Source organism: Panthera pardus, unplaced genomic scaffold (assembly GCF_024362965.1).
Source record: "Panthera pardus isolate Hobbes unplaced genomic scaffold, ASM2436296v1 HiC_scaffold_8, whole genome shotgun sequence".
Taxonomy (NCBI): Eukaryota; Metazoa; Chordata; class Mammalia; order Carnivora; family Felidae; genus Panthera; species Panthera pardus.
Window position 1 is genome coordinate 61,301,185 of NW_026527013.1, and position 13,896 is coordinate 61,315,080.

Genomic DNA, 13,896 nt, shown 5'->3' on the forward strand with positions numbered 1-13,896 from the left:
TCCCTCTCTCTGCCCCTCTCCTGCATGCTCTCTCTGTCCTCCTCTCTCTCTCAAAATAAATAAACTTTAATAAATAAATACATAAGTAAAGGCAGCGGGAACCGGGACAGGTGTCATAGGGAATCTGTCAGTCAACTTGCAGCATCCCACCACCTTATCAATATTCAGTCTTGTAGTTCACGAACATGAGATGTCTTTCCATTTAGTGGGTCTTCTCGAATTTCTTCAAACAGTGGTTGTGATTTTCAGCGTCCAATTTCCTGCACTCCTTTTATCGATTTCTCACGTATTTTGTCCTTTTATATAATATCGTGAAGGGAATTTTCCCAACTCCTAATTTTATTTTGAGACCAAACACTGCTAGTGTAATAAAATATGGATTTTGTATCTTGATCTTGCAACTTTGCTGAACGCAAAGGGACTCTCCCAGGACTTCCTTGGGCAATTCTGTACGCACAAGATCACGTCATCTGCAAACAAAGATATGTTTACCTATTCCTTTCCAATATGGGTGCATTTTATTTCTTTTTCTTGCCTAACTCTCCTGGCTAGAACCTCCTATAGCGTGTTTAATAGAGGTGGAGAGAGCAGACATCCTTGTCTTGCTCCTGACCTGAGCTTGACCTTGGGACAAAGCACTCAGTCTTTTGCCATTAAATATGACAGCTGTGGGATTTTCATAGATGCCCTTTATCAAGTTGAGGACATTCCCGTCTATTCCTAGTTTGTGGACTGTTTTTAACAGGAAAGAATATTAGATTTTGTTGGATACTTCTCTGTATCTACTGAGATGGTCATATAATTTCTTTGTTTATTCTATTAATATGGTGTATTGTGACCGAATTTTGCATGTTGAACCAACCTTCCATCATCCAGGAATAAACTTTCCTCATTCATAAGGCATAACCTTCGTCTATGCTGCTGAATTCATTTTGCCAGTCTTTGGTCAAGGATGTTGGATCTATATCCACACTGGTCCATGGTTCTCTTTCTTGTGGGGTCTTTGTCTGGTTTTGGTATCAGAGTATTACAGGCTTCATAGAATGAGTTGGAAAGAATTCCCTCCTCTTCTGTTTTTTGAATGAATTTGTAAAGGACTGCTATTAGTTCTTCTTTAAATGTCTAACAGAATGTCTTCGTGGGACATTTCAGAATTTCTCACCTATTAATGAGTCTTTGTCATTTTCAGTTGAGTCAATTTCAGTTGCTGTGTCTAAGAATCTGTCCATTCCATCTAGGTCATACAACCTGGCACCCAATTGTTCATGGACTTCCTAGCATCTTTTTATTTCTGTAGGGTCCATTGTATTGTCCCCTTTTTCATTCCTGATTTTATTTATTTATTATACTTTAAAACATTTATTTTTAAAAAATTTTTTTAAATGTTTATTTTTGAGAGAGAGAGAGAGAGAGGGAGGGAGATAGAGAGTGAGTGGGGAGGGGCAGAGAGAGAGAGGGGAGAGAGAGAATCTGAAGCAGGCTCTGAGCTGTTGGCACAGAGCCCAACTCAGGGCTCAAACCCACGAACCGTGAGATTGTGACCTGAGCTGAAGTGGGACACTTAACCAACTGAGCCACCCAGGCACCCCTCATTCCTGATTTTAGCAATGAGTCTCCTCTCCTGACTGGCGCTCCTGAGTCTCTGTAATTACCCCCAGGGCACATGTACTGGTCACCTTCCACCCTGTCACATCATGTGTCTGTAACCTGCCTCCCCCACCAACAGCTCCACAGCAACAAGCGCCCTCTGCTCACTATTGCCGCCCCAGCGCCAAGTGAGCACCTGGTGAACAGGCACGTGTGCGGGCACACTTCCTGAATGAATGAGTCAGAGGAAGGGCAACAGAAACCAGGAGAACTACAAGATAAGTAAGTGAATGAGCTTGAAGCTCTAGACCAGCACTGCTCTCATGGTGGTCTCTGCCTACGAGAACCCGTAAGAACCCAAGACGTGAATGGCCCAAACTGAGGCGTGCTGTAATGTAAAGTCCACGACAGATTGCAAATGCGTAATATTTCTAAAAATGTAAGATACTTCACAATAACACCTGAATTGATTATATGTTGAAGTAATGCTTTGGACACACTGAATTAAACGCATCTATCGTTAAACTTCCTTGCACCTGTTTAAGTACTCAGGGACATTTTTAATTACACACATGACTTATACCTGTGGCTCCAATAGTTTGTTTCTTCTAGAGAGTGCTGCTCTAGACAGACAGGACCAGGAGTAACATGGCTGAGTGTACAGAGAACAGAAGGCCAACTCCACACCCACAGTCATAGAGCCAAGGGAGGGAGGAGGGGCCTGGGCCCGGCCTCGGGTCTGTGTCTGTGCTGCCCACCCGACGGCACTGGGACCTTGTCCCCCTCGTGTCTGTGTCAGCTGGGCTGGGGTGTGGTCCCCAACATGCAGCCGAGCCGGGAACCACCGCTCAGGTCTCTCTTCAGCAGGTGCACCCTTAACTAGACCAGCGCTCTTTCCCCAGAAAGCACTGGCCAGATGGCCTGGCTCAAACCAGCAACGCTGAGGACCAGGCTGCACCTCAACACACAAGAACAAGAGCCACACGAAGAACTTTATCAAGACGTGGAAAGAACACAGCAAAGCTGTGGCGTCAGCTCCATGGCAAGCACCTCAGAGACGCCTGCCCTGTGGCCGCACCTTGCCACGTAACGAGACAGGCGGCCACTCGAGCCAGGTGTCTGCGCGTCGCTGAGGCCAGCGGCCCCTCCTGCCTCCACTCGCCTGGGAAGGAGCCGCAGCCTTCGAGGCTGTTCCTCTGGGCGCCTACTGTGTGCCGGGCACGGCTCTCGGTCCTGGAATATGGTACCGGGTGACACAGAGGCAGGGGTGCCCCTCAGCTTCTCTCTGGACACGGGCACCAGCCTGGATGGGCTGGACCCCGGGGAGGGCGTTACGTCGGAAGACATGGGCCCTTCCAGGAGGACAGTAACGCTGGCGCCTCCTTCCGCCGTCCACGCCCCCGTATGACCACGTGGTTACGTTTCCTCCACAAAATTCTCTTCCATCTTCGCCCAGCTATTGCCAATCTGTTCCAGAATTCAACAAAAGCCTGTATCTGCCTTCACAAAGAACCTGAGCCTTAGTTACATCAGGACCCTCATGTCCACGCAGAAAGAATCATGTCCAGGAGCCGCAGCCACTGACCAGGCCAGCAACCCTCCAAACTAGGAGGCGAAAGGCCCCGGGGTTTGGCAGCGAGTAATGCCACTCTGACATGTTTTTATTTTAAGTAGATTCAGATTTTTATAGGAATAAAATATACATTTCTATGTAATATGCCAATATGATAATTTTCGGAAAACCAAGTTGATACATAATGTATTTTTATGTTTCGACACTAACAAAGTGACACGCAGCTGTGAAAGATGCTTTAAAAATCAGATTCCATTTTTGTGGGAGAGAAAGAGGGAATTCAATTTTGTGAACATGTATTTGAAATCTCCAGAAAGGCCACATCTCCTGCCTTGAGCCCGGGAGGTGGCCTCGGAGAGCAGAGAGGGGCACGGGACGTGTCCAAGGAGCAGACAGCCTGCTCATGTCACCTCCGCCTGGACTGTCCTGTTTGGCACCTGTTAAATCCTGGGGGGACAACAAGGACTCTCAGGGAACAGGGCCTTTTTAGGCAGAAGAAGACATATGTGTCTCTCCCGTAGGCGCTTGGGCGATTCCTCAAGTAACAAGAGGAGAGGAATCTGTTCTTGGGTTCTTTTTGAAGAGTAGGTGACCCTCGTTCTGATTCATGCACAATGACCGTGCCCTCCCCCCCACCCTGCTAAGCTTGGGAGCCCCGATTTCAAACACAGGGCCCTCTCATCCCTCCGTCATGCCCGTCAGGAAACCGCACCCTCCGTGTTCAGGGCACTGCCAGCCCCGAGCTGGAGGGAAACAGTGACTCGGGTCAGCATAAGGTGTGAGGGGCAAACAGAATGCAGAATCACATCTACGGTGATGCCATCTGTGTTTTTAAAATAAGATATACGTGCGACACGTGTATGCGTACACACATGTAGACACGTGCACAGCCCAGGCTCCTGGGGGCACAGAGGAAAGCGGGGGTAAAAGAGTCACTTCTCTTGCACACACTCATGTATTTATTCTCTTCGTAAGACGATACTGCCTTTGCAGTTTGTTTGATTAAGAAAATAAAATTTCAAGCCCGGCTGGTCCCAAACGGGGGCAGAGTATCGGGTGCTGTGGGACCAAAGGAAACAGTGGCTTTTCATAAAGGAGCCAGGGGGCACTGCTTGTGCTGGAAGAACAGCCTGCTGAGGACGGGCAGCATCCTGAAAAGCCGAGGGTCAGAGTAGACCACAAGCGGCTCTGAATCAGCCAGTGGAAAGAACCGAGCAGGGTCACGAGCTTCCACGGGGAGCAGAAGGTGGCCCACCGCCCGGATCCCCACCCGGGGCCCTTGCGGCCTCCGCCCGCCTCGGCTGTGACGGGGAAAGGTCGCCGCACCCACCCCTCGCACGGAGCTGGCTGATGTCACAAGCACCACTTCGCCACTGGGCCTGTCACCAGGAGAGAAAGTGCAGGTAGCAAGCGCGGTGTATTCTTAGCTCCCAGCAAAGTAGGTTATGGTATAAAAATACCGTTCAATAGTAACCAAACGAGCGTCACCTTCATGTGCGTCTTGCAGCAACCTCAGCGTGTGTGACTTCTTTCCTAAACACCCTCCACTAAGGGTGAGACTCTAGCTCCGGGCCCAGTTCACTCACCCCTCCCTCAAACGTGCAGTGGCTAGGCCTGGCACTGAAGGGGCCTGGGGCCCAACTGTAGCCTGAGGGGGGGGGGGTGCTGCCCATGTGTGGGGGTCTGGGCTGGGCAGCAGGGGAGGAGGCTCATGAGCAAAGGCACTGAGGCTGGAAACGCTCACCAGAGGGCGTGAGAGAGCAGACATGTCGTTCCTCCTCCAGGGAGCCCACCCGGCTTCAGAGCTCAGGAGACTCAGCCATCCGTTTGCTCTGAACGTCCTGTCTATCCACGAACCTGCTAGCAGGTCACTTGCTGGTTGAGAGTGTGCAGAGGAAGGCCTGCTGGTGGGGGGCAGGGGAGTGCACACCCCAGGACAGGGGCTGCTCTCTACTGCATGGGGTCAAGGACACACCAAGGTTGGCTCTGGGCCTAGCAAAGTTCAGAGGGTGCTGGGAGGAGTGGGGAACCCTGGCCTGGAGACTGGGCCTTCCTCACCGCTGGGACCAGCCGCCCATCCTCCCTGAGCCGTGTTTCTGTGTCTGTAAAATGGGGCGGGAGGGCAGCTTCCCACTCAACTTGAATCGGGGACATGCACTTGGGAGGTGGCTACAAAGGGGCCACCCTACCCCACCAGGTAGTGGCCACCCTACCCCTCCAGGGTCTGGAGCGTCCAGACCCTGAAACCAAAACCTCACGGCAGCTACTTCTACTTTTTCTGGAGAGATCGCCTGTATTTTAAAGAAGGTGACCCCCCCCACAAAGTGGCAGATTTGGGAGCCCGAATGCAAAATACCTCTTCCTACCCAACCACCCGTCAAACAGCTGAGATCTGCCGGTGACAAGCGACAGCATGCCAGGAGGGGCTAGATGCACAGGGGGATGTGGAGAGTGTGGCCGGGACAGATCCTGCAGAAGCCCTCCCACCAGCAAACTTGCCGCGGGACTGGACAGAGAGGCCACCGGGAGCCACGCAGGCCTCCGTGCAGAGGGCAGTGGTTATGACATGCCTCCTGCCAGCAGCCATGGCCGGTCAACGCATCAGTGCGACAGGTGCCAGCAGGCCCAAGAGGAGTGAAAACACGTGTCAGAACTGTTGCAGTTGAGTTAAAACACACCAGACAATACTATGCGTTAGTCGTGGGCCTTATACCTGAGTGTAAAGGAGTGAGAAAGTTGGGAAGGATAAAATCCAGATACGTGACTGTGGTTGGAGAACAAATCCCACTTCGTTTGTTTTCTACCTTTATTGAGACGTAATCAACACACAACCTCGAGTGAGTATACAGATCTGGTGCCCGAGTGTGTATCAGGGCGTGACCCCTGCGTTAGGCTAACACAGCCGTCACCTCACGCGGTTACCGTGTGTAGATTTTCGAAGATCTCCCGTCACACCAGTGACCTGGTGGTTACCTAGAATTGCCGTGCCTTTCCGTGAGATCTGCAGAACTCACTCGCGGTTACGGAACACGTACTTGTAATGTTTTCGATTCTCGGTGGAAGACGCACAGGCGCTCGCTTTATTACTCCTGGAATTTTTCTCAATTTTTAAAATCTACACAACATAATAAAACTAACACTGCATTGCTGCCAAGGGCTTGGAGACCCTGTTGTGTGCCTGCCTGGGGCCCCCGGCTCAAGGGGGCTCTTAACCCAGGACTCAGGAGCCCTGGCCCAGTGTGGCCACCCTGCCCAGCAAGGCAGGTCAGAGCCCCAGAAAACAGCTTGTCTTGGTCCTCAGATCCCCAGGCCCCCAGGGAAGGATCCTGAGCACAGCCGGGGAGAAGGGCAGACAGGGAAGGGGCTGGAGCAGGGAGGGGAGCGGCGGTGGCCACGTCACCCGGGCAGCTGTGGGCCTGTGGCCCGGTCCTTCCCGGGCAGAGAGCTCAGCGTCGTCCAGTGCCAGGGGCTGCGGCTTTAAATAAACTTGGATGCATCCACCTGAGGCCGGGAAGCAGCACCAACTGTGCCCTGGGTAGGCGCTGTCAACAACCGGCCAACATGGCCGCCTGGACCCCAGCCCCCCTGCCCCCTGCAGCCACCCCTGTACCTGCTTGGCCTCCCTTACCCAGGATGCCCCAGCAGGGCTGTGACAGGCCCTCACCAGGCCCGGTGCCTAAGGCGCTCCATGAAGGAATGCTGGGCCAGACTGAAACCCTCCCGGACCCAGAGGGTCGGCCCAAGGTCCTGGGGTACATTCCCTTCTCCTCCCAAGCACCTGCCCCCCGCCCCACGACTGGGGTGCTTCACCCACTCACTCTCCAGCCCCTTGGCTGCACACCACGGCAGCCACGTGGCTCCTTTCTGGAAGCTGCTCCAGGTGGGGTGGGGGGGCTGACCTCCACTGTGAGGTCCCCTCTTGGCCCCTGCCCAGGGCAGCCCAGAGACCTCCATTCCCCGTGTGGACGTGGGCAGCAGTGCCCAGGATAATCCGTGGCTGCCGGAACTGCAAGCCTGGAGTTGGGCGGCGGGGGGCCAACCTCCACAATGCCAGACCCTCAGAAGCCACAAAAAAGTGTAGGGGTAGGCAGAGCCAGCTTCGGTTTGAGGAGAGGGGCCTAGGGGCACTTGGTTCAGGGTCCATGTGCTCTAGGGCCAGCACAGAAACAACGAGAAAGTCCCCCAGAAAGGACAGCTTCCTCCCACTGCCCCCCTCTTCCTGGGAAAACAAGCCCTCTGAAGACCCCCTAGCTTGCTGCCTCGGCCCAGCTTCTTCCAGGCCCGTGTTCAGGGCCTCAGGACTGCACACAGTGGGTGTGCTGGACCCTCCCTGGCCCTCTGCCTCTGCTCCGCTCTCCAGGTCCACCAGCCCCAGGGGCCGGGCACCCAAACAGCACCCACAGGACAGAAAGGAGTTTCTGGGCCTTCAGGGCATGGCCTTGCCCCCCAGGGCCAGGCCAGGAGTTTCTTGGCCTGGGGTTTCCTCCACCCAGCTGACCAGCCCTCAGGCCTGACCCGCAACCTCCCCCACATGCAGGGAGCACAGGGTAATCAGCACAGCCCCACTCTCTTCCCAGATCAGCACCCACAATCATCAACCATCGACACCCCTCACCAACACAAGCACCATCAGGAACCCTTTTCAGAGAAGGATCTGCCTTTAGATGTGTAAGAGGAAACCTCGCCAGCGCCCCCACCACGCGGGAGGGCGGGAGAACGACGGAGGAAGATGGGGCTCTGGCCGGCGCGCGGGGCTGGAGCCTAGGGATTCAGGAGTTCCGGAGCCGGCCCAGGGAGGCCGGCTGCAGCCACCCTGATTCACCCCGGGCGGAGAGCAGCCCCTGGGGCACCCCACCTAGAGTCCAGGGACACCCCACCTAGAGTCCAGGGGCCACCTGTTCCCCAGGGGTGAGGCCCCACCTGAACCGAGCCTTCGAAGCCCCTGCCCATTTTACCCACCCTCACCCCCGCACGCGTGTCAATAAGTCTCCAAAATACACCCTCCGCCTACTTCGATGACCCTGAAATCAGGGGGCCCGTCAGGCTCCCCACCGCACCCCCTCATCTCCACCCCAGGGATCCGCCAAGCTCCCCAACCTCAGCCCCTCGGCTCCCCTGCCTCCTCCTTCCAGAAGAATCTGGGGGAAAATCCTCCAGAGCCGCGACTCCACGGGGGCCCCACGGCAGAGGCCGTTCCCACGCGGGCCGGAGCGCAGCGGGCACCCCCCGCGCGGATGGAGCCACGCGGAGGAGCAGACGCCGAGCCGGTCTCGCCGCCCCCGCGCCCAGCCGCCGGGTGGGGGGTGGGGACAGCGCGGCCCGCGTCGGGAGCGACCCTCAGGCCAGGGCCGCCGGCTCCAGGCCCCGCGGCCGCCCCCGCGCGCCGCTCCTCTCTGACCTCCTGCCGCCAAATGCGTCACGTCTGCCCGGCGCTCCGGGGACACCTGCTGCCGCCCCCGCGGCGCCGAGCCCCGCGCCCCGAGCGCCGGCCTCCGGCCGGGCGGCCGCGCCGAACAGGGCCCGGCGGAGCTGCGCGCGCCGAGGTCCGGCAGCCTGGCCCGGGGCCCGGGGGGTCGGGGCCGCGTGGGGCCGAGCGCCTCGGGCCCCTAGCCGGGAGGAGCCGGGGGCGCGCGGGGCCGCAGTGCGCCCCGAGCCGGCGGCGCGGAGGGTCCGGAGGTCCGGGGATCCCTGCCCGGCCCCCGCGCGCCGCGGCTCTTACTTGCCAATATCCTCGTAGAGCTGGTACTCGTCGGTGAAGCGGGTACAGGTCACCGTAGTGGCCATGGCGGCGACAGACGGGCTCGGCGTGCGCTGTGCTGCGCTCGGGCGGCGGCGACTCCGGCTCCCGCTCGCGGGCACGGCGGCGACTCGGGCGCGGGCGCGGGCGACACCTCGGCTCGCGGCGCCGGGCGGGGGCCGGGCTGGGCTGCGCCGGGCGGCGAGCGCACGCGAGATCTGCGCGCTCCGTCCCCGCCAGGAGCGCGCCGCACACCTACGCGCGGGGAGCGCGGGCGCGGCTGTCACCACCGCCGCCGCCGCCGCCGCCGCCGCCGCCGCGCCCGCCGCCCCTGCACGCGCCCTGCACGCGTCCTGCACCCGCACGGCTCCCGCGCCCTGAACACTCACCCGCACCGCTCGCCTGCACCCGCACCGCTCCCCTGCACCCGCACCCGCACCGCTCCCCGAACCCGCATGGCTCCCCTGCACTCGCACCCGCACCACTCCCCTGAGCCCGCATGGCTCTCGCACAGCTCTCCTGCACCTGCACCCACATCGCTCCCCTGCACATGCACCCGCACCACTCCCCTGCATCCGCACCGCTCCCCAGCACATGCACCCGCACCACTCCCCTGCACCTGCACCACTCCCCTGCAGCCGCACCCACGCCCTCGCCCTGCACATGCTGGGCCCGCACCCAAGTCCATGCACGCGCACACACAGGCATCACAGGCCACCCAAGCCAATTTCTCTGTTCCCTGCGGAGATCCCCCCTTGAACACACACAGGAGACTGCACACAATGGACCCTGTCCTCTCTCTCCCCCGAGTGCCCACCTCACCCCGGACCGCCAGAGGGAATTCAGACGCACCTGGATGGACGGGGGACACGTATGTCAGCCTCCACAGGGCTCGCTCCTTGCACACCCAGGAGGAGATATTACGGGAACCCTCCTGTCCTGTCTGCACCGCTCGTGCACTGCACAGTCGTGCACCCCCACCCGCAGCCCCCACATCCCAGCCGGGCAGAGCTGCCCAGGGGGCCTTGCACACCAAGCAGGGTGGGGGATGAGAGGGTGCCTGCCGCCTGTCTGTTTCCCGTGGCCCCAGGCCCCTCTCCTTCACTCCCCGAGGACTGGATGCAGGGGTGTCCCAGCGCAGGAGCTGAGGCAGAGGGCCGGGGAGTCAGGGGAGCAGGGCTGCAAGGGCAGTAAGTCAGGAGGCCTGAGAGTTCACAGCTCTGTGCCCAGTTAGGGGGACACGTTCTCCCCTCTCAGGACTAGTCCACCTGCCTGCCCCCTTCCCTGGCCTAGAAGAGGGTCCATCCTGAACATGACCCTGGAACAGAGGAGGAGGAGGGAGCAGGAGGGAGGGGCAGGAGAGGCCGGGCTGACCCCATTTCCACAAACCAGCCTCCCCTAGGGTCACACCCGGCCTGCCCTCTGGAACCAGGCTCCAGGGCCAGCGGAGGACCCACCTGGCTGTGGCACCCACCCTCTAGTGAGGGGACAGAGGCGGGGTCTGCCCTGGGCAGGCCCTGAGGACAGAAGTTTCCAGCAGCTAGCTCTCGATGTAGGTCAGGCAGCTGTCCTGATCTGAGCTACTTATGGTACCATGGGCTCCCCAGGCAGAGGCTGTGGGCCTGTCCTGCTCGTCTTTGTCACCCTGGTCTGTGGCTGCCCCAAAGCCACAGTGTTTCCTGAGTGGAAGATCAAATGAAAGGGTCCTGGGGTGGGGGCATCCGGGCCCTGGCAAATGGCTGTGAGGTGGATGAGCGGACTGGCAGCCAGTCCCTGTCCTGGGGAGGTTTCTAGACTTAACTGGAACCCAGGAGACGGCCAGAGGCCAAGGAATACTCCGGCAAGTGCCCGGCTTAGAGCAAGGGACCCTGTGGGGAGGGTGGTCTGGCCTTGACCTTAGCGATGCCGGGCAAGAGGGAAGACCACTGGCATGCCTGCAGCTGCCACCAGCACATGCTGGGCGCCTAAGGGGCAGCTGCCCCCTCTCCTGGGCAGGGGTGGGCTTGCTCGTCCTGCGGGCACATGCTGAGCCAGGTCGCATCCTTCTGGACTCTGGAAGGAGAAGGAGGCAGTCCCACACAATAGAATACAATTAGCAAAACAAACAAAACAAAAGTGCACCCCTCTCTCCAGGCTGCAGGCAGACCCTTTGTGCTGCCAAGGTCACACATGCTCCTGGCAGCACGCCAGGACAAAGTGGCATTAAAATCATGATGACAGCTAACATGGATTTTTTCACAGGTTTTACACGTGCTATCTCACCAAATTCTCAAACAATCCCGGGAGGCACATACTATTATTATCCCTGTTTTACTACAAGGGACGGTGGAGAGACAGAGGTAAAGTAACTTAGCCAAAGTCACACAGCCAACGAGGGGCTGGGACTCACCCCCCACTACCCTGCCAACCTTCTCTTGTCTTTTGTTTTCACACACATGCGCGCACACACGCAGACACACATGTGCAGGATACAAACACACACACATGCCCACACACACATGCACACGCACATGCACACTTCCTGCAGCCCCAGGCAAGGGCACAGCAGCATTCTGGGCTGTCTGTTTTGAGGTGCCTTTTGCTGGTTGAGGACCAAGTTTCCACAGAAGTTAGGGTCACTAAAGGGCATGATTTAAGGCCCCTCCTCTACCCCTGTTAGCAACCGGGGTCCCCCAGGCAGCCCCTCGCCTGGGTTGGAAGGTTCAAGGCATGATGTGGAGCGACTTGGAGGAGGACAGGAAGGACAGGAAGGGCAGGCTAATGAGGGCACTGCAGGGGGGATGACTCCTCTCCACCTCCAGACTCAGAGAGCTCCTCCCCAGCAGAGTAGAAAGCTGGAAGGGAGAAGGGCTGTGAGCCATGACTCCTTCTGGAGTCCCAGGCCCCAAAAGCCCTCTCATTTGGCTCTGGCCTCCCAACCCTCCTCCAGGAAGGGCCCTCTTCAACCCGCACCCCTGCATCATCTCTGCCTCCCACCTTATCCTCTCTCACTGGCTTTCATCAGTGAGGAGGGCTCTCCCTCCCAGGTGGCAGCTGGGGCGGGTGTGGGGAATATCAGTTCTGGGAGGTTATTGTTAGGACAGTCACCATGGCAACAAGCATCACATCTGCAGAGCCAAAAGTGCTGCACATGGGGCTCATTCTCCCAAGGAGAGACACAGCCTTCCCTGTCCTCCTCACCTCCAGGGGCTGATGTCACTGCCACCACCTTTCCCAGGCCCAGCCATCTACCTGGAAGAGTAGGCTATGGTTTCCCAGAGGAAGCCACTAATCCATCAATCTCCAATCACCTAGCCCTTGACATGGCAGCCAGTGGAAGACACTGTGGCAGGCATGTGGAAGGGTGATGGTGATGATGGTGGTGATGGTGATGATGATGGTGGTGGTGATGGTGGTGGTGATGATGGTGGTGGTGGTGGTGATGGTGATGGTGGTAGTGATGTTGATGGTGATGATGGTGAAGAGTGATGATGATGATAGTGATGATGATGATGATGGTGGTGATGACAGTGATGATGGTGATGATGATGGTGATAATGGTGATGATTATGTTGGTGGTGATGGTGGTGATGATGATGGTGGTGATGATGGTGATGATGGTGGTAATGGTGATGATGGTGATGATGATGATGATGGTGGTAATAATGGTGATGATTATGTTGGTGATGATGGTGGTGATGATGGTGGTGGTGATGATGGTGATGATGGTGGTGATGGTGATGATGGTGATGATGATGATGATAGTGGTAATAATGGTGATGATTATGTTGGTGATGATGGTGGTGATGATGGTGGTGGTGATGGTGATGGTGATGGTGATGATGGTGGTGATGATGGTGATGATGATGGTGATGATGGTGATAATGGTGATGATTATGTTGGTGGTGATGGTGATGATGTTGGTGATGATGATGGTGGTGATGATGGTGGTGATGGTGATGATGATGGTGGTGATGGTGATGATGATGGTGATGATGATGATGGTGGTAATAATGGTGATGATTATGTTGGTGATGATGATGGTGATGATGGTGGTGGTGGTGGTGATGATGATGATGGTGGTGATGATGGTGATGATGGTGATGATTATGTTGGTGGTGATGGTGGTGATGATGATGGTGGTGATGGTGGTGATGATGATGGTGGTGATGGTGATGATGGTGGTGATGGTGATGATGGTGGTGATGGTGAGGATTGTGATGGTGATGATGGTGATGATAGTGGTAACGGTGGTAATGGTGGTGATGGTGGTGATGATGACGGTGATTATGATGATGGTGATGATGATGATGGTAGTGATGATGGTGGTGATGATGATGGTGGTGATGGTGATGATGACAGTGATGGTGATGATGATGGTGGTGGTGGTGATGGTGGTGATGATGAAGGCCATAGCTACAATTTACAATGTACCCACTACATGCTAGAAACTTCTATAGTTTCAACACCCACCACTTCATATAAACCTCATAGCAACCTGGCAAGCTATGGGTTATCACTGACCTCCTTTTACAGATGAGGAAACTGAGGCACAGGAGGACTCAGGTGACACAGCTAATCTGTGGCAAAACCAATATTGTTGCCCAGACCGCCTAACTTTATAGCTGGCACTTTTAAGCACTACACTCTGCTCATGGGTGACTGTGGGCTTGTTCATGTGGCTACTGTGTGCCAATTCTGTGCTTGGCTCTGCCCAAGCACTGGGTCACCCCAAGGAATAAGGTAGACAAGGTTGCTGTCTTTGCAGGGCTTACGCTCAAGACCAACAAGAAACAAATAAGAAATGTGGCATATAAGTAAATTCAAAACAAAGTGATTTGCTAGACTGTGACAGAGTGGCAAATTCAGAGTACGTGCCCAGGGAGGGCCTCTCTGAGGAGGTAAGGTTTCAGCTCAGATCTGAGTGACAGAAGGAATGAGGGGAAAGGGCACTGCAGGCAGAAGCAGCGGCTGTGCAAAGGCCCTGTAGCTGGAAACAGCTGGTGTGTTCCAGGAATGA

The 13,896-nt window shown here is 56.5% G+C and overlaps 1 protein-coding gene across 9 annotated transcripts in view; it reads right to left on the bottom strand.

The window, feature by feature from the left end:
• The window catches only part of CAMK2B (calcium/calmodulin dependent protein kinase II beta), an 82,332-nt gene extending 73,128 nt beyond the window's left edge, over window positions 1–9,204 (bottom strand). The window contains exon 1 of one of the 9 annotated variants that reach the window (XM_053896908.1): window positions 8,880–9,204. In XM_053896908.1, coding sequence (XP_053752883.1) covers window positions 8,880–8,944 — 65 coding nt within the window. In that variant the 5' untranslated portion in view covers window positions 8,945–9,204. The remainder of the gene's footprint in view (window positions 1–8,879) is intronic. The other 8 variants (XM_053896904.1, XM_053896903.1, XM_053896906.1 and 5 more) reach the window with 8 other exon arrangements.
• Between the last annotated feature and the right edge of the window lie 4,692 nt (window positions 9,205–13,896).